Consider the following 21,471-nt stretch of genomic DNA (forward strand, 5'->3'; position numbering starts at 1 on the left):
ATTTACAAATTACCTGGTATCAGGTAATAGCAGAAGTAACTAAGGCATAGAACAACATCTCATTTTGGGGGCAACATTCCTTTACCATTCAATCCTCAAGGATACTCAGGTTGACTCTACTCTCGGGTAGTGTCAACGATGCTGTAATGAACAAGGGATTGCAAGGCCATCTGTCACTTCCTCCAGACACATGATCGTTTTGTATCCGTGAAGGACTGGTTCCAGGATCCCTCAGTATATCAAACCCTACAGAGAGGTTCAAGCTACTGATGTAAAGGGACAGAATATTTGCATATACTATGTACTTCAAATCACCCCCAAATTACAATATGATGCCTAATACAATGGAACTTTCTGGATGACTGAGAATATAAAATATAATGCAAATACTAAGTAAACTGTTACAGTTTACTTATGGCCAAGCGGTATTTTGCTTATTTCATTTTTGTCTTCACCCCTGATTGGTTTAAATCAGGTGTGCAGCTTGCGGCTTAAGAGGGCTATATACTCAGCAGTGGAATTCTACTTTTTTATTACCAAATCTCAATATTGTTTTCAATAATGAATTTATTTCCAAGAAAAGTGCGCTAGCCTTCACTTTCTCTACGCCACCACCAACACTGGTTAGCTCCCAATACTTTTTGTGAATGCAGAACACAACACTATCGTTAAAAAGAACTCACAAATACAGTCCCAAATGGCACCATTCAATTTCCACAAATTAACAGACAAGACACAAAACCCAAGGGCAGAAAAAATGGAAATAAATGTGAATTAATAATTTACAGAAGGGCAAAACCTACAGCTTTTCAAGCATAAGGAAAACGCTGCAACTCATAATTAACAAGAGCACAAAAAGAAGAAAAAACCACTATGTCTTTATCAAATAATTACAAAATTAGAATGCCATATATGTTAGGGAGAAAATGGGGAAATAACATTCCTCACAGAAGACTTCAACAAGCAACCTGAAAATAAGAATTCAGATACACTGACTAGCAATTCTTCACCCAAGATTATAAACTTGTACCCATCTAAGTATGCGTATGCATGTAAGTACCTGGTTATAATGGCACATCCAAAAGTTCAAAGGAAATAGAATTTTTTAAATCTAATTTAAAAATTCTGAATCTATCGCTTCTCGGCCTTTTGGCTAAGATCAAGTATAAAATTCTGAATCTATGCATCTTTCTTCATGATATTCATTTCCCTTATTCCATAGGCCTTCCTGAAATCTCTTAGAATGCATGTACTTCAAATATTTTGCACTGAAATAAACTTAGTCTGATTTTCCACAAGCTTTATGAAATAATCTTGTACATGAACACACATAGGTGTATAAACACAGTATGTAAAACATCCACATTTGGTAATAAAGGAATATTTATAAAGATATTTTCAGTAGTACTGCTGTAACAGCAACAAATTAGAAGTGTCCTAGATGCTTATTCTGCACACAATTGAGACGCTGTGTGGATACACTAGGCACAGTCAGAAGGAATGAAGTTAGGACACGTGAGGCAACACGGCTAGCTTTGGTAAGTGAAAAAAAGCACTGAAAACCAGATCTATGGAACCACAAATTTAATTTAAAACACATATACACATATATCACAGAAATGCATATATCCAAAGACAGGTCTGAATCACAACAGTAAACTGAGAAAAGACTTTGACACAGAAATTAAGGAGGAGATAGAATTCTCCTTTATTTAGTTCTAAAATGTCAATAATAAAATGTACCACTGTTTACCATGAAAAAACAATCATACCAATCAAATACTTTCTAATCAGTTAAGACACCCGTACGCTTCACCAAAAAATTCTTAATTAAAACAATTTTATCAAGTACCAATCTTTTGAGTATACAAAAGTACTTCAGAAAATTTACAGAAAACGGAATTAAAAGCTAAGTTTATTTTGATGCAAAATAATTTCTGACCCACTTTCTCACTGAGTCACTGATAAGCACGCTTTTCCACACAATACTGTCCATTACTTCAGTGAAACTCCCACTGAAGAATTCACAGCACTAATGACCCTGGTGCTGCAATCTCGCTTTTTTAAGATTTATTCTTTTTATTTGAAATGCAGATTCACGAGAAAGGAGAAGACAGAGAGATCTTCCATCGGCTGGTTCGCTCCCCAAATGGCCACAACAGCCAGAGCTGGACCATCTGAAGCAGGAACTGGTGTGGAATCGTAAAACCACAGCTAATTCATATCTGACTCCAGCCTTAAAACTATTGCTAACCCTACTTCACTGCATTCCAGACTCTTTTTCTATCCACTAACTCTACATACAGTTAGTTCATGAGGAATAAAACAGTAATTCATTATTCTTTAAAAAAAAAAAAAAAACTTTGCTCAGTCTGCAGAAAACACACTCATGTGTTGAAGCAGGTAATTTTTATTTCACATAACTGAACGAAATGACAGCCACTTCCAATGTGCCCTAACCAACAGTACCTGTTAGGACTTTTGCGATGCCAACATCGTGGTATAGTGGATAAAGACTGCCTTCAATGGAAGCATGCCATTGGAGTGTCTCTAAAGTTGCCTCTTACACATTCCTCTTACACATCTTACAAGTTGACAGCTCACCATGGTATCTGCTCAGCATAGCGTCATTAATTGCCAGTTTAAGTCCCAGCTGCTCTGCTTTATTCTTTCGTGCCTGGAAAGGCAGAAGATGGCCCACATTCTTGGGTCTGTGCCACCCATATAGAAGACCCAGATGGAGTTTCTGGCTCTCAGCTTCAGCCTGGCCCAGATCTGCTTCTTGCAGCTATTTGGGGAGTGAACCAACAGATGGAAGATTAACTTTGCCTTTGACACTCTCCACTTCACATTATATTTTTAGAAAAAGTAACTTAAATGGATCATATCCATAACAACACTAACAACACTACTGAAGAACTGTTTACACTAGACTACAATTTCTTAGCTGGTACGCAATTTGGCAAACTGAAAGAATCGATAAATTGGAGTTAAATTGTACTTAAATTGGGAACCTTGTGGACATCAAAATACTATTCAAATGTAAAGGAAAGAAACAGACCACAAGAAAGCATCATACACAATGATCTAACAAAAAGATGCATATTCTGAATATAGAATGCATCCCAAGCAGCTTCAAGCAAAGTGCACAGATTGGGACAGACAGATCACAAAAGATATCCAAAAGGAATAAAAAGATGTTCAAATGAAAAATAAGCACACAAAAGCAAGATCAACTTCTCCAATCACAAAGATAACACAAATTATGACAATCAGATACCACTGCATATACACGAGAATGACCAAGATTTAAGACTGAAAAGATCAAGTGTTAGCAAACATGTGAAATAACTGGAACTTCTTAATGTGACTGAGGGAAATTCAAAATGTTATAGCCACTTAAGTAATAGTTTTGCAGTCCAACACTTGCCACAGAACCTAGAGCCATCAGACTTACTCAACAGAGATGCCGACACAAAAACCTGAGCATGAATATTTACAGCAGCTTTCCTCATAATACTCAAATACTACAAGAAAAAAAAAAACCCTCAGTTATCTTTTAACAAAAATACAGATCATGTTATACTTGTAAGAGAATACTATTCAACAATTAAAAGGAAAAATTACTGATACATTCAAGACTATTGGTTATCTCAAAAGAGTATACCCAATGAAAAATGCCAGGCACAAAAGACCACATATACTGAACTAACCCCTAAGTATTAGACAAAGCAAAATGATGGTAATCTAAACCAGGTCGCTGTCAGGTGTCAAAGGTGACAGAAGACAGAATGCAAAGTGTTGGGATTCATGAACTTTCTAGGACAGAAATACTCTGTCTATAGGATAGCCGACTTTCTACCACTGTCTACACCTACAATCCCATGAAACACTTAAACAGGATGATGGGACTTTGTTGCTGAAGGACTGTACTATTGTGACAATATAGGGAAAAGATTCTGGGGGAAGGTGGAGGGACAGGGTACGAAGGACAGGAATAGCAGGGGAAATTCTTGAGTCTATGCAACCATATCATGGAAAATAATCTGTCTCCATTATGCTGTTGTTTGCAAAGGTATATTCATCTCTCACCATTCAATGAACAATACACTTCAAACTGTCTGCTTTCTTGGCCAGTGCTCTAATACAGTAGGTGCTCTAATACAGTAGGTAAAGCTGCTGCCTAGGCGTCAGCACCCCACAACACCCCATACAACAAGTCCAGTCCCAGCTGCTCCGCTCCCAGCCCAGCTGCCAGCTAGTGTGCCCAGGAAGCAGAACACGACCCAAGTGCTTGGGCCACTGCACCTGTGGAAGATCTGGAAGAAGCTCCTGGCTCCTGGCTTTGGACAGCCCAGCTCCAAGAGTCATGGTCACTGGAGGCATAAACCAGCAGATGGAAGACAGCTTTCTGTGCGACCCTCTGTCTCTGTAACTCTGATTTTTCACTTAAATAAATCAATTTTGAAAATATTTTCTTCTCTTTTCAACACTCTTCACAATGATTTTTTCATTATTACTGCAGAATCCCCTGCAAGGAGCAAAGCTCTTTGCCAAGCTCAGAGTTCACTGAGGAAGACATCAAGAAAATGGGGGACACAGAATTCAAAACACTTGTTATAAAACTTCTTCTCAATAATGAGAAGCATGTAAAGCAAACGCTAAGAACTTGAACTCTGCATCACAATTACTAGAACCACCATGATTCAATGTGTGGACTGAGACAAGCTTACATAAGTTATTTGGGCTTCATTTCCTCTAGTGTAAAATGGGAGTGTTAATAACAACTATATGAAAAAGCTCTAAGACAAGTAAGGAATATAAAACCAGTCACAATGGCCAGAACTGAGCCAATCTGAAGCCATGAGCCAGGAGCTTCTTCTAGATCTCCCATACAGGTACAGCATTCCAAAGTTTTAGGCTGTCCTCTACTGTTTTCCCAGGCCACAAGCAGGGAGATGGATGGGAAGTAGAGCAACCAGGATATGAACTGGCACCCACAAGAGATCCTGTCTCATGTGAGGCAAGGACTTTAGCCACGAGGCTACCGCACTGGGCCCATGATTTTAAACTTTCTGCTTCAAGAATTTAAATAGGGGTGGGCGTGTGCCACAGTGGTTAAGTTCCTGCTTGGGAACCCTGCATCCTCTATCAGAAGATGGGCTCAAGTTCCAATTCTTGCACTTCTGCTAACATGCCAGTACTTAGGTCTTTGGCAACCACATGAGACCAGGAAGGAGGTTCAAGCTTCTGGTTTCAGTCTATCCTAGCAACGGCTATTGCAGGTTTTGGGGGTAGTAAACCAGCAGACAGTAGATTTTTTTCTTAAAGACATAAAAAATCTCCCCAAACAGATATATGATGTTAACAAGCCCACTCTGTCTCATCATCTCTGAAGCTAACTGCCCTTCCTTGACTTAATTCTGAGGGGAGAGAATCCCAAAGCATCTGGTCGGATTGTATGTTCCAACTCTGAATTTGGGGGAGCAGCCAATCCAAACTAGCAAGACAATGACTTCTTTAAGGTTATATAGGTGCCTTCGGAGGCCAAGAACTCTGAGGTCATCCACCCCCATTTGGATCTACCACATGGGATGGAAGAAGTCCAAATCCTGCCTTGCAGAATCCAAGGTCACCAGAACGATAACCAGGAGCCCTGAGCAGTCTGCAGAAAGAGAAGAACAGTAAACTTCCTTCGGGACTAGGGAGGGGAGCTTTCTCTGGTCCTTGCCTGATTCCGACTTTGGGTCCCCACCCTATCTTGCAATGACCATCAGGATCGCTCCAACAACCCCTCAAAACAAACAAACGAAGAAGCAAACAAAAAATCTAGAATAGATAGAGAACAATAAGGAAAGCTTAGAATCAGACAGGAAACGGTCAGCATGGATTCACTTATACCTCACTGGGAGGGACACAAAGATTAGTTACTCCTCATTAGGGTATTTACGATTTCTCTGCACATCCCTACTAAAACTATTCACCTAAACTGTTGACATATGTCTTGTTATAGAGTTAGACTACCTGAAAAACATCCAGGTTCAGCAAAATCATGCTTCAATGCTATAAACTGCTAAATACTGAAATTAAAATAGACACGAGATAGCTGAATAGTAATCTATAGCCATTTTAAGGTGTATAGAACCTGGTTGTATATAAACTAATAATTAAAATGTCAACGAAGAAGTCACAAGATGTGGTTCAGAACTTGCATTCTTTTTTTTCTTTCTTTTAACATATTGGTTACTCAATACCATGTCAATTAATTCCATAATGTTATAAATTGTTACCAATGTTATGTTGGGGCTTTTAATTGATTGGGATGATACTCTGCTGGCTCTACCTTCAGACCAGAGATGGTCTCCCCAAGAAATCGCTGAACTTATCTGGACAATAAGATGCTGGACTCTATGCTTGGTAAATGCATGCAATGAAAGAATCTCAACTAAATTTGAACTGTGGTAATGCAACAAGGTGGAGGAATCCACCATGGGGGGCAGGGTTTAGGGAGGGGTCGGGGGGAGTCCCAGTGCCTATAAATCTGTGTCACATAATGCAATGCAATCAATAAAAAGAAAAAAAAAAGGTTATATAGGAAACAGAATAAGCAGATATCATTCCATTTACTAATCCACTGAGAAAGATTTAGTCAATGAATGTATAAAAAAATGAAAGAATAGCTAACTTACACAAAAGGAAAAGAAGAAAAAAGTAACTCTCATGAAAATATTATATGTAAATGTAGGCATTTAAACAAATAGATCCTGGCACAAAAATACATAAAGTCACAGAGCTGGGGTCAGTGCGCAGGCTTTCAGGCTGATTCTCTGCCCATAGCCTTGGCGTCCCACATGGGGTTGAGTTCCTGTCCCAGCTACTCCACGGCTGGCCCAGCTCCTCGCCTGCTGCCCAAGGAAACAGCAGCAGATGGCTCAAGAACTTGGACCTCCACACCTACAAGGAAGACCCACAAGAAGCTGCTGGTTCCTGGCTTCAGTTCAACTTAGTTCCGGCCTTAATGACCATTTGTAGTGAAATAGAGGGTGGAAGATCTTTCTTCTCCTTTCTGTAAATACACCTTTGAAATAAAAGACAGATAAATCATTAAATTTTGTTTTAATGGAAAGACACAAAGCAAAGCACAAGTGAAACAGAAAGTCATGGCTAGGAATGTGGGGACAGAAGGATGATACCATAAGTAAATGAAAACAACCAAAATCTAAGACATTTATCTGGGATAACATAAATCTTAACAAGAAAAAGAATGGCTAATTATTGGGTGTTCTTTTTTAAAGGTTTTCAAAGTTTTCTAAGAAACTAGGTTGCAGACTGAGCTAATTACACAAAAGAGAACGAAATCATCCCAAGAGCAAACCTGTACATAGAAGGAAAATGACAAGTTTAAGGTCGCCAAGGTCGCCGTTACTTTCATCAGTAACAATACAAAATGATCACCTGGTAATGTTGGCTCATTATTAGGAAAAGGAAGAAAAATCTGTTAAAGGAAAAGATAACTCCCCAAGTCATTTAGTAATGAACTTGTAATGCACAAGTCCCTGCCTCTTTATGAACTAGAATTCAGATGAACTGTCCTGCATATTCTGCCTTGTAATCATATTCATTTTCTAGATCATCTGATTCATCTAAGTTTTCTGGTGACACTGATGAAGAGCTATCTGCTAGTTGGAAGGATGGTACTGAAAAGCTGTAATTTGACATCATTTTCTGCAGAGAACACTTCATCATCCCTGTCATCTAAATAACATACACTTATGAAGCAAAAGGATCAATTTCAGTTAGATTTTCAGATTCAAGGTAGTTCTTCAATATTATTACAACAATGTAATGAATTTTAAACTTTGTTTCAGCAAGCTTTAAGTTATGCAGTCTTATATGTATACACTTACGAAGGTCAAAAGAGCTCATTTCTCCATTTACTTTACTATCAAAGAGTAAATTATATTCCATAAATAATCTCAAAATGCATTTACTCTGATGTCCAATTTAAAAAAACACAGCAAATACACTGTAAGTCCATGTCTAACCCAAACTTTCATTAAACAAACTTTATTATCATTCTGATAGGTTTGATAATAACTACCACTGAACTTCAGTACTTAATAGTTTGAAAAATCACCCCAGAAATGATCAAGGTGTTTAATCTTTAATGCTAAATGTACTTAGTAGGTAGTAGATGCCCAGAATGGTAGGTTGAGGACTAAAACAAAAATCTGTTGAGTATTTAATATCTGCCATCGTACAAACATAAAAATGGCAGAATCACCTTCCATGGTACTAACAGAAACAACACCGTCAGGTTAATTCGATGATTCAAAGTCTTCACATCACATTATGGGGTGCGTGAGGATACTGACACAGGGTCTAGTCTGAGGCATAACAGGCAGTCACATATGGACTTAGTGGTAGATCTAGGCAAGGCTGACCCTCTTCTGTCATGCAGATAACTGCACCACAGGAGTTCACTGTGTACCTGCAAAACTTGTTGGAAAATGTAATTAACAGATACATTTATTTTGTGCAAAATTTTTAAAGTTTTACAGGTTTTTTCATAACACACAATTTCTATTAACTTTCTGAAGACTCCTCATATATACGGGCTTCAAAAATTTTTACACTAAAGAAAGGTAATCTTAAACTCCATTTTCTGTGAGCTTTGTGGAGTACCATTCTACATACTTCCTCCGCTACTTGGAGAAAAATGATCCCTGAAAACAGCTGGAAAAGCTAGGGCAAAGGCAGTAGTCACAGAGTAAAACAGAGGAGCCAGAACAGAAGGTAGCATTCCCCAAAAATAGGTTAGGCTAATGTAAGCGAACCATGTAAGAAAAATAGGGAAAAGTCAAAGTAACAAAGACTTTGCACACTGAAAAATCTAGCCACCATAAAGCTAAGTGCTACTCACTCCCTTACTACAGGTTGCCCACCTCTAAGTTCCCACATCACAATACACTCCCTAGCCTTTGTATGAAATATTAAAAGTACAAATTCCTCAAATATTAACTCTGCAATATAAACTTACTTTCCTATATAAGCGACCCCAACGTGCACCTCTGGCAGCATATACATGACTTATAAATCAGTTGTTGTCGGGGGGAAAACTATGTTTATTACCAACTGGTCACCCTACCACTAATTCTGATTATGGCATTAGGGATGCGTGCCAATACGGAGGATTGGTTAGGGATAAAAATATTTATCTGGAATAGCTGCTTCCTTCCACATATTCCATTTTAAGAACCACTGGGCTAGATATAAGTACTTAACACATCAATGTATTATTGCCCAAGGGTATTCAAAGATAACTATAAATTTAAAATGTTGAGATCAAGTTCTCATTTTTTTAAAAAGATTTATTTATTTTTATTGGAAAGCCAGATTTATAGAGAGGAGAGACAGAAAGATCTTTCATCAGCTGGTTCACGCCCCAAGTCGTCACAAAGACTGGCACTGAGCTGATCTGAAGCCAGGAGCCAAGCACTTCTTCCAGGTCTCCCATGCAGGTGCAGGGTCCCAAGGCTTTAGGTCACCTCTACTGCTTTCCCAGGCCACAAGCAGGGAGTTGGAAATAGAGCAGCCAGCACATAAACTGGCACCCTACGGGATACCAGAGGTTGCAAGGGGAAGATTTAGCCACTAGGATATGGTGCTGGGCCCTTAGGTTCTCATTTTTTTCCTGAGCTATCCAATTTGAAACAAAGGTATTGAATATCTCTGAGCCTCAATAGGTATTATATTTTGGGTTTGTTGTTGCTGTTGTTGCTTAGTTTTTTTTGTTTTTTTGGTAAAGATTTAAACAGAGGAGAGACAGAGGGAGAGCTTCACTCTGCATACTGCCACAAACGCCACAGTGAAGTCCAAAGCAGGAATCAGCAGATTCTTCCAAGTTTCCCACATGGGTGCAGGGCCTCAAATACTTTATCCGTCTCCCCCTGCTCTTCCAACCCATAGGTAGGTAGCTGGGTTGGAAGTGGAACAGCTAGGATATGAACCAGAGACAAAATGGGACACCAGTAACACAGACAGAGGATTAGCTTGTTGTGCCACCAAGCTGCCCAGGAGGCATACTTTTCAAAGACAAGTTCCACGTAAGTTCATTGCTCTAACGATAAAATGAAATGTGAAGTATTTAAGCCTATGCTTAAAATGCACTATAGAGGAATAATGAATTATAACTATCTCAACTTGGGCCTCACTTGGCTCTGAAGGCACAGAGGAATCTGGGACCGGTTAAGCTTGACTCTGAGGCAAGACCAACCACTGACAGCCGTTTAGAAAGGAAACTGATTGCTTGCTTTTTGCCTAATTCTCATCCAAATCAAAGCTGGCTTAACAACAGAAAAAGGCTCATTAATTAATCCCGTTGAATACTCAAACTCGCCAGAAAAAGAAGTAATAGACTAATGAGGTTCCTAGAGAGAAAGTGAAATATTCAGAGCTTTTAGCTATTTTTATTGAAGCTTTCCACTCTAGCGAACAAGTCTAGGGAACATGATTAGAACTCAAAATTAGACTGGAATTTTTTTAATTAGGTGACAAATTAAAATTTTGATAAAGCGATAATGGTGTCATCTGCTCCTATTAGCCAGTTACAGTAGAGTGAAAACTTGCAGGGTGCCCAGCAGAAAGCTAATGTCACAGAGTAACTGCTGCTGAACGGCGGCTGTCCTTACTGCTCTTCCTCAGTGACCCGCGGAGATGCTGGCAAGTTCGCTCTTTGTCTACCGACAACTGCAAAGAAAACGGTATTTACAAAGTGCTAACTTCTGCCACTCCCCACTGTGTCACCATCTCCCACCTCAGGGTGTGACACGCTCAGGGCTGGGAAGCACCGCTTAGCCCGGCCACAGATGCTGCAACGAAAAAAGGAACTAAGTGGGAATCTAAAACAACTTATGGCAAAGGTCGAATTACGAATTAAGACACCGTTTTCCTGCAGGAAGCAGAATCTGTACACCTTCATCAACCAACCTTCCTGATCATTTCTATTCCCACATGTTTATTAACAATCCTGCTCACCCGCAACCCTGAAGGGAAGCAACTTCCCCCAAGAGAGTGCACGCTAACTCCCTGCATTCACTATCAACAACTTCATCTGCAGGAATGGCGCAAAGCCCCGCGAGTTCCTAATCAGTTCAAAGCAGCTCCCGGCTCATCCTCGCGACACTAACTAGAGCCCAGTTAAAATCTTTCAAACCGCAATCAGCAAGACAATCAACTCCCTTTCAAAGCAATCCTCTCTGGGTCAAGAGAGGACTGAGTGCTACTGTGTATCCCTCAAAATGCAACTCCGACCACAAAACGTCTACAACATGTAACATTTCCCAAGTTTCAGTGTGCCGTGGTACCCAGGGTAGCAGACACACCTGCCAGACAGCTAACACTCCATCAGTGCAGTGCCTTCTTGCAGGGGATTCAGCTAACAAGCAGGCTGTTTGGTGAGCAGATTTAAAAACCAGCGCCCTCCCCTTGGAGACGGGTAAGTAGAGAGATGTACACAATGGATACTTACACTACACCCTAGCTATGCCAATTCTCGCATCACCCACCACGCTGTTATTAAGCAAATCCGCGCCAGCCAGCTCCACCTCTCAGCAGCCTGAACCTCTCCCACCGAAGGCACCTTCGCTGACCCGGTGCCCAGCCTTCCAGCGCCCACTTCCCCTGCTGGCAGCCACCACCGATGCGAGCCTTCACGCGCGCCTCCGCCCGGATCTGTTGTTCCCTGGCGTCCCTTTCTCTTCCTGCTCCCCAGCCGGGCCCCGCGAGCCACCCGGGAAGCAGACCCTCCCCACCGGGCCAGGCGGAAGCGGCGCTGCCCGCCGAGAACCCACCAGACGAAGTCGTTGCTTTTGTCCTCGTACGAGTTGAGCAGCCCGTTGCAGAGGGGCGCCAGCAGAGGCCGTTTCCTGCTGCCGCCGCTCAGGCCCGAGCCTCCGCCGCCTCCGCCGGCCCCGGCGCTGGGCCTGGCCGCACAGCTCAGCCTGCCGCCGCCCGACACGGCGGCCGCCACCAGCACGGGCCGCGCCGGGCCCCCGAGGCCGCCCGAGCCCGCGGCCTGCGCCGCCCCGCCGGCCCCCAGCGCCCCCGCGGCCGCCGAGGGCGGAGACGGCGACGAGGAGAGCGACGAGGAGGCGGAAGTCACCGACGAGGCCGCCGAGGAGCCGGGGCTCGTCCCCGCGGAGCCCGAGCCGGCCTGGCGGCTGCTGGACATCCTGCCTCCCTCCCCTCCGGCCGGCGCTCGGAGGAGAGGGCTCGCGACCCTCCGCCGCCGCGCCTGCCCTCGGCCTCAGCGCATCTTGAGGACGCGCGCCGCGCCGGGAGGTGGGGCCGAGGAACAATAAAGTTGCCTTTTTTTATTTTTTTTTCTTTTCTTTCTTTCTTTCTTTTTTTTTTTTTTTTGCAGGCAGCCACCCCGCGGCGCGCGGCGGGAGGGGGCGGAGGAGCGGCTGAGGGCCGCCGCGGCGGGGAAGCCAGTCCGGCTCGGGCAGCCGCCGCCGCCGCAGCCAACCCCGGCGCGCCCCGGCCGGTCGTGCGCGCGCGCCAGCGGCGGAAGGGGCGGGCGCGGCGCGGCCACAAGGCCCGGGCACGCTCGGCCGGCGACGGCGGCCCACCGGGAGCTCCCCGGCCGGTGGCTGTGAGGGTCCGTGACGTGGACGAGGAAAGGGTTCGAGAAGAGTGGGAGGAATGGCACGCGCGGCGCGCGGCTTTCTGGAAGGACGGCTGGAGAGGCGGAGGTGGGAGGGGGGAGAGAAGCGTGCGCGCGCAAGAGCGACTGCGCACGCGCGCCGCTCGCGGGGCCCCTCGGGGCGTCGGAGCCCGGCTGCACGGCGCATGCGTGCGAGTGCCGCGCCGCGTTCTCGAACGCCGAGCGGGAGAGGCCGGCCGCGCGGCCCGCCGCTGTGTGCTGAGGTAGGAGCGCGGCCTCCGAACGCGGGCAGCCGCCGGGAAGAGCCCTGGTTGGCCAAGTTACCACGTTCCCTGTCGGCCGAGGCCAGTGGCTGCCTCAGTGCTGTGAGCAGCAGACGAAGGTAGAAAGTGCTAAATCGTAAGCCTTGCAGCAGGGGTGCGCTGTGGCCGTCCCCTGCTGGGAGGAGTCTCCCAAAGGTGACTGTCAAAATCCCCCTTCACCGATGATACAGTCTAGCACGCGGACAAGCAAACTGGTCCCCGCCAGCATCCGCGCCCTTCGCGCAGGACCCCGGGACGGCCCCGGACAGCCCAGCAGCCGGCCCCGTGGCTGGGCAGCACGTCCAGGGCAGCTGCGCTCCCACTCCTCGGGCCCAGCCCAGGGCCTGCCCCGCCGCTGTGCACACGGGCAGTGTTTCTGAAAACAGCTCTTGGGAGAAAACCTGGCCTTCTCTAACCATGTGTGCTTTTTGTTTTTTCAGATTTATTTTTATTGGAAAGGAGGATATACAGAGATGAGGAGAGACAGAGAGGAAGATCTTCCAACCGTTGATTCATTCCCCAAGCTGATGCGACGGCAGGTGCTGCGCTGATCAGAAGCCAGGAGCCTAGAGCTTCTTCTGGGTCTCCCATGTGGGTGCAGGGTCCCAAGGCTTTGGGCCGTCCTTGACTGCTTTCCCAGGCCACAAGCAGGGAGCTGGACGGGAAGCAGGGCTGCCGGGATTAGAACCAGTGCCCATATGGGATCTCGGGGCCCGTGCAAGGCAAGGACTTTAGCTGCTAGGCTACCACGCCAGGCCCTACCTTGTTTTAAACTTCACTCTTGAGACTCAGTGGAAGTCCTCCTGACTGTCCTCAGCACGGCTTCTCGCACCTTCCTTTGTGCGATGGGGCGTTTTATGTGCATTGCTGACTCTGCTGATTGCCCTCATTAGGCCTGTCAGCTTCTGATGGTAGACATAGGTCCTGGCCTGGGATAGGTCCTTATGAACTGGTTCTTTGCCAGTTAACATGAATCACCTAGTGGGGATCATGTCATTTTTTATGTTTAATGTCTGTCTTTCCAACTAAGTTTTTAGTGATGTGACAGCAGGGAGCATGTGATTTTTCAATGGGCATTCCATGATTATTTGATGAGGGAATGCATAAATGAGTGAATGATGAAGATTTATTAGACACCCGCTGTGCCTAAGCCTGGATCCGCAAGGAAGAGGTATATAAAGACATGGCTCCTATATCCAGGCAGCCGGTGGAATAATGCAAGATTTAGAAAAAAGAAATATCCAAGAACTTAGGCTAAATGTTTAACAAATCGGGTGGAAACATCACTGAAGGCCAGAGGTATAATTAAAGTCATGAGCCCAGGAAGAAAGTAAGCAGACAAGGCTCGTAGCAAATTCAGACATACGTCTGATGGAGGAAGAAGAGTTTCTTTAGAGAAATTTATCTGGTGATTTGATCACAAAGACCTCAAATGTAGTTTGAAACAATAGCCTATAAAAATTGGAAGCAAGGCAGTTGGTGAGTTAAAAAATAAGTGTGACAGTGGGCCTGGCCCAGTAGCCTAATGGCTGGAAGTCTCTTCCTTGTATACACCAGGATCCTATATGAGCACTGGTTCTAGTCCCGGCGGCCCCACTTCCCATCCAGCTCCCTGCCTGTGACCCGGGAAAGCAGTCAAGGACAGCCCAAAGCCTTGGGACCCTGCACCCGTGTGGGAGACCCAGAAGAAGCTCCTGGCTCAGCTCTTATTGTTGGGGCCGCTTGGGGAGTGAATCAACAGGTGGAAGATCTTCTTCTCTGTCTTCTCTTTTCTGTATATCTGACTTTATAATAAAAATAATTAAAAATAATTTTTAAAATGTGTGGCAAACGTGTAGGATGTTGATAATAGGGGATGCTGCGTTTGAGTATATGGCACAGCTTGTACAACTCCACATTTTTGATTTTGTAAGTTTAAAACTATTCTGAAATAAAAATATTTTGAAATATATTTTAAAATAATAAAGACTTGAATTTTCAACAGATTAATTTTTGAGAGAGGTGGCAGGTTAGGAACAGAAAAATTACAGCAATACATAAATGGTATGATTCTAGATTAAAACAGTGACAGGAAAAGTGAAATATTCTGAAAACAGCTTGTTGTGCTAGCTCTGTGTAGGAATCTCAGCTCCTGGAGGGCATTGCCCAAGCTTGTCTTACACATCACTGTCTTTTCCTGGCTTCACGCCGTGGCCGGTAAGGGAATTGAGTACAAATGATGGACAGGGGAGGAAGCAGTCACTACAGAGATGTCGTTTGTGCTGTCACTGTGCTGGAGTTAGAGACATCTAGTGGTGGTGTATGTGCTAAGTGAATCTGGAACCAGACAGTGTTGTGTCCGTCTGCCCAGGCAGGATTCCAGAGCACAAGGCTGAGGCGCAGGAGAAAGTGAAGGAGAGAAGTACCTGGAGGTCAGTAAGTCTGTCAGTGACCAGGCTCTTCTTACTGTGATTACTTACTGATGACTGCTAAACACTAGTCTGTGGAAGATTCTTCTAGAAAGTGTGTTAACTGTGGATCCCGGAGCTCTACCTCCAGATTGTCTGACTGTAAACGTAGAACAGAACTCATGTGTGTGCCAACACATGGGGGAATCTGATGCCAGTGGCTAACCCTCACAGACACTGAGTGATAATGTACAGAAATGTAAGCCACGTGGGTGAAATAATCTTTTCCTTCCTGATGGCTTATTCAGATGGCCAGAAGTAGCCGTCTCCAAGGAGAAGAAATCATCAGTGCTTGGAATCTATCTTCAGGAAAATCTAAATTCAGAAAAGGAAGTTGAAGGTATGTGATGCAATGCAATTTCCTTTCTACACCAGAGAACTACGTGAGGGCCATTTGGAAATGCACAGATCTTATTAGTTTCCACAGGCAAGCTATTCTGGGAAAGCAGAAGCGAAAAGAGGAAACAGCACAGTACACAAACACAGAGAAGAAAGGCAGGCAGTTCAGGGGAGTAGCAACTGGGAAAATAAGCAGGAAGAAATAAAGTTAAATCTGAGTCCAAACAGTTAATCATATTATTAAATATATTGATCCTGTTAACCACAAAAATGACCAGATGAAATCTGAACTCTGGAAAGAATTAAGGTGGGATATAGTAATTAGCAAGAGGATTTCCCAGACATGAACGTCTGTGGAAAAAATGGAATTAAAGCGTGTTTGTTTGGGCTAGGCATAATGGCTCAGTGGCTAGATCCATTCCGTGAATGCACTAGTATTCCATAAGGGTGCTAGTTCCTGTCCCAGCTGCTTCAGTTCCCATCCAACTCCCTGCTTGTGGCCTTGGAAAACAGTGGAGGACGGCCCAAAGCCTTAGGACATGCACCCACATGGGAGACCCAGAAGAGGCTCCTGGCTTCAAATCTGCTCAGCTCTGGCTGTTGTGGACACTTGGGGAGTGAACCAGCAGACAGAAGATGTCTTCTCTCTGTCTCTCCTCTGTGTTAAGTCTGCTTGTCCAATAAAAATAAATAAATCTTTAAAAATGATGAAATAAAGTATATTTAAATGCAAAAAAAATCCACCTAGATTCATGCATAGTTTTTTCAAAGTAAATAAATTTCCATGAACTGTTTGAAGACACCTAGTACGTGTGGATTTAAAAATGTTCTTGTGCCAGGCCTGGCACCATGGCTCAGTGGCTAAATCCTTACCTCGCACACTCCAGGATCCCATATCGGTGCCAGTTTTTGTCCCTCGTTCCATTTCCCTGCTTGTGGCCTGGGAAGACAGTGGAGGACAGCCCAAAGCTTTGGAACCCTGCAGTCTCCTGGCTCCTGGCTTCAGATATGCTCAGCGCTAGCCATTGTGACCACCTGGGAGTGAACTAGTAGATGGAAGAGCTTTCTGTTTTCCTCTCTGTAGATCTGATTTTCCAACAAAAATAAATAAATCTTTAAAAAAAATTTTTTTCTAGTGCCAATATAAACTGAACCATTCCATTTTCAATGAATTTTTTATTTTCTAATTTTTTTTTCTAATTTTTACTTATGTGAAAGACAGAGGTAGATAAATTCTTCCATCCTCTGACTGATCACACAGATGGCCTCAGTGGCCTTGGATGGACCAAGCAAAATCCAGGTGCCAGGAACCACTCCCAGGTGGGTGGTAGCAATGCATGTTCCCAGATCATCTGCTGCTTCCGTCAAGCAGAAGCCAGTACGAGTCTCACAGAGATGAGGGGCTGCAGTATGTTGGGTTGGTCTTCAATGCAAACTAGTGGGGTAGCATCGGATCTACAAAAATCAGTTCAACCTGCCTGTCTTGCCCACATGTTCTGATTGGAATCCATGTTTCAAAGACAGTTGAAAATTTCCATCTTGTGTCCCTGGGAAAAGAGAGTGCCCTTCCTCATTGCCATGCTTCTATGAGTCTGGAATGGGAAGTGGTTATGTGACACCACACTCAAGTCCCAGCTGAGAAGTACTTCCTGGAGAAGGGGTCATTTCGTTGATAGGCTGAAAGGAAAATTATGGCTTCCAGCTTGTGACTACAAGGTGGCTTCCTGCCTAACTCATTTCATTCCCCCCTCAGAGATTTCCAGTCCTTCACCTACAGGGCTATTGAAGGATGCAAATTCATCTCATCTTTGGTATCTGCTTCCTGTTGATTAGGGATAGAGGCTTTGCCTAATGCTGGCTGAAAATCTTCCTGTCTCATCTAAGGGATCCGTGTTAACAGCGAGAGAATTTCCTGTTAGTGTCAATGTCTGTTTCCCCCAAATGATCCTCATTGCTCTGAAAAGTTGCTGGATTTTTTTTTGCCTTTTGGTGAGGTGTTTGAAGTCTTCAGTTGGTTCACTGGCATAACAGACCCATCTTTCATACTCCCCTGGGTAAGTTCTCCTTTGCACTAGAGTCTACAAATGAAGTGGCCCAACATGAAGTCTGTGTGCAAGATCAGGACTTCCTGCACAGTCTTGTCCCTGATATCCTGCATCCCAAGTTGGGCCATGTCAATAGGACAGGGACACACGGCTGCTTGCTGCTGGCCCTCCCACCAGACACTGGATACTCTTCCCAGCCAGGCTGGCAACATGGCAACACGGGGTGCTGGTGACCCCCTTGTGTGCTGCTCATAATCCTCCAAGATCTCCACAATGGTCCTCCCAACTGGGCTGGTCTCAGTCCCTCAACCTTGCTGATTTCAGACCCTCAGCACCAAGGCACTCCCTGATCTGGGTTAAACACTGCCTGCATGTGGCTGAGGCACCTACTACCTGCTGCCCAGGCTGTGTCTCCTGGGAGCAGAAGGAAAGGGAAGCAAATGCAAGAGAGAAGGCAGAAGGAAGCTTATTTTCTTGTTTGTTTAATTTTTTTAAGTACAGTTGCAGAGAGAGGAGAGGGAAATCTCCCATCCTGCTTCTCCCTCCCCAGTGGCCTGGCCCAGTGGCTGATGCTGGGACTTCATTTGGGTCTCCCATGTGAGTGAGTGCAGGGATCCAAGTACCGTGGATCAGAATCCACTGTCTTCTCAGGCAGGGAGCTGGATGGACTGGAGCAGCCAGGACACAAAGCAGAGCTCGTATTGGATGTTTGTATCACAGGGTACGCCTCCCTAGCACTAACAGTAACATTTCTAGTTGGGGCTTCATTTGTTTATTTATATATTTATTCTTGAGAAAGAGCCATTGAGAGTGAGTTCCATCTGCTCGCTCACTCATCAGATGCCCCCAGTACCTGGCACTGGGCTGGAGCTGAAGCCAGGGCCCAGGAATGCTAATCCTACATGAGTGATAATAACTCAATTGCTTGCTTGTTTAAATAAGATTGTCTTTATTCGTAGATGATATGACACAGGAAATTCAGTGGACTCTGTGAAGTTAGTAAACTTCTATAATGTGAAATCATTATGCAATGTTCAACTGCATTTTCTTTTTTTTCCACTGATTGGTTGACTATATTGACAAGATACTGATTGGTTACATGTTGAAGAAAACATACAATACAAAATACAGAAAAAGTTGGTTCCATCCCCTCCCGCTCCCCACCCACCCACCCCCAAATACTCATCATCGTGATCTGGTCGGAACCGGGCTCAGAGCCAGAGGTTGGGGTGACCGAGGGTGGAGGGGTCATGGGCAATGGACGGTAATGCTGTGGTAATGCTGAGGGGTCTCCCCCAGTGGGGCGCCAGGGCCCTGAGGCCAGCCACTGCGCATGGAGGAGCTGCCATTCTGTGCCCTGTCCCGAGGCCTGCCCCACTGCCTCCAGCCAAGGGAGACGGCTCCACACGAGGGGAGGGCGTGGATGCTGCTGTGGAGTCGGCTGCTGGGCGGGAGGGAAAGGAAGGGAAACCACTCTATCTCCTGGTCCCTGTGCCCTTGGACAAGGGTGGGGTCCGGGAGCACATGGCTACTCCCAGCAAAGGACAAGTGGGAGACAAGCAGAGAGGGGAGGAAGTGGGAAGAGCAGATCATCTATATTAAAAAAGTGAATATGGTGGAATAGCTCACTCCGGCCTGTGATCAGTTATATGGAGAAATCACGGTGGGGCCTCTCCCTGCCCCCAGCGGCGGCCGGAAGCGTTCAGTGCGATTGGTTAGAGTGGATTCCAGTCGGGTCTTCCGGGCGGAGGAGGCGGGGCAGTGGGCAGGCAGAGGGCTCAGTTGCTGCAGCACTGGCTCCGGCTGACTGGGTTGTTCTCCTGGAGGTCAGCACCCCGGTTCCGGCCTGGAGCACCAGCTGCATTCTGGGGCTCGTTCTTGGGAAGCTTCTTGGCTGTTGCCAAGAAAATTTCATTCACGTTAATTGCAGTCTTTGCTGAGGTCTCCATGAACAGCAAACTGTTCTCGTCTGCATAGGCTTGTGCCTTCTGGAACTTCACGGCGCTCTTGCTGGCCAGGTCTGCCTTGTTGCCTGCGAGTGCAATGACGATATTGGGGCTGGCCTGCCTCTGTAACTCTTTCACCCAGTTCTCAGCCCGTGCAAATGTGTCTGTGTTGGTGATGTCGTATAGCACAATGGCAGCCTGGGCCCTGGTAGTACATGGGGTCGAGGCTGTGATACCGCTGCTGGCCAGCTGTGTCCCAGAACTCGAACTTCACCATGGTGTCGTCCAAGCTGAAGGTCTGTGTGAGAAAGGCCGCTCCAATTGTGCTCTCTTGGTACTCGTGAAATTGCCCTTTGACGAAGCAGAGGACAAGGCTGGACTTGCCCACTGCAGACCCCCCCAGCAGGACCAGCTTAAACTGACAGATCTTGTTTCCGGCGGCTGGTCCGTTGGGTTGCGCTGCACCTCCCCGACCCGCCATGGCCTGTTGCGTGTGGTGGGACCAGTGAGTGCCGGGCGGGCTGGAGGCCGGTGTGGTACAGAGAGGCACTTGTGGGGAGGGGGGTCTCCAAGGCAGCTCCAGGGCCTGCGGCATTACTAGGGCTCAATTGCATTTTCATGTTCTATCAATTAACAATTGGAAATTGAAAGAAGAAAATGCCATTTATAAAATCTTATAGCACCAAAATGTTACCTTTATCAGAAGATTTGTAGAATAAAAACTAAAAATTGTTATAATCCTGAGACAAAAATGTTTCTTGGTCATAGCCCAAAAGTCTCCAGAGCCTATGGAATTTTATCGTAAAATACAAAATTAAAAAAAAAAAGAACTCAATTACTTGTACCATAGTCTGAATTAACAGGAAGGTTTAATCAGAAGCTTGAACCTGGAATCAAACCCAGGTACTCCAAAATGAGATGTAGTCATCTGGATTACTGCACAAAATTCCTCTCCTTGATGCAGCCTCATGTTTCTGAGATATTCAAGTGTGATACATAAGGCTGCCGGTCTCCATCTGTGGCTAGCCCTGCCCTTGGTTAAACAGCCTCCAAAAGACCCTCCTTGGCAAAGCTTCATCTGCCCAGCTCACCTGCAGAGCTTACCACTTTCCCTGCTTGCTCTTTTACCATGTACCTGAATGAACGGTGATCTTCAGTAAAGCTGTTTAAAAAATGTTGTGATTGCTCTATTAAAACAAGTTGGTGTGGGCTGGCATTATAGCACAAGCTAGGATGCTGCTTGACACCGGCGTCCCATATCAGAAGGCCAGTTTGAGCTCTGTCTACTCTGCTTCTAATACAGTTCCCTGACAATGCTCTTAGTAAGCAGTGGGTGATGGTCCAGGTGCTTGGGCTCCTACCACCCACAGGGGAGACCACAAGAGATGTCCTGGCTCATGGCTTTAGGCTCCCCCAGATCTAGCTGTTGTGGGCATTTGGGAAGTGAGCCAGCAGTTAGAAGATCAATCTCTGTTGCTGTAATTGTTTTTTAAAAATTAATGATGTGGGTCCGGCGCAGGGACTAGCGGCTAGAGTCCTCGCCTTGAATGCTCCAGGATCCCATGTGGGCGCCGGTTCTAGTCCCGGCAACTCCACTTCCCATCCAACTCCCTGCTTGTGGCCTGGGAGGGCGGTTGAGGACAGCCCAAAGCCTTGGGACCCTGTATCCACATGGAAAACCTGGAGGAAGTTCCTGGCTCCTGGCTTCTGATCAGCGCAGCACCG

General features: G+C 45.3%; 1 protein-coding gene and 1 pseudogene across 2 annotated transcripts in view; both read right to left on the bottom strand.

Annotated features, from left to right (window-relative positions):
• The window catches only part of COP1 (COP1 E3 ubiquitin ligase), a 156,776-nt gene extending 144,386 nt beyond the window's left edge, over positions 1 to 12,390 (bottom strand). The window contains exon 1 of one of the 2 annotated variants that reach the window (XM_058660701.1): positions 11,853 to 12,390. In XM_058660701.1, coding sequence (XP_058516684.1) covers positions 11,853 to 12,232 — 380 coding nt within the window. In that variant the 5' untranslated portion in view covers positions 12,233 to 12,390. The remainder of the gene's footprint in view (positions 1 to 11,852) is intronic. The other variant, XM_058660700.1, reaches the window with a different exon arrangement.
• Positions 12,391 to 19,484: 7,094 nt separating this feature from the next.
• Positions 19,485 to 20,321, bottom strand: LOC101525066 (ras-related protein Rab-5C-like; annotated as a pseudogene).
• Positions 20,322 to 21,471: the final 1,150 nt, after the last annotated feature.

Source organism: Ochotona princeps, chromosome 2 (assembly GCF_030435755.1).
Source record: "Ochotona princeps isolate mOchPri1 chromosome 2, mOchPri1.hap1, whole genome shotgun sequence".
Taxonomy (NCBI): domain Eukaryota; kingdom Metazoa; phylum Chordata; class Mammalia; order Lagomorpha; family Ochotonidae; genus Ochotona; species Ochotona princeps.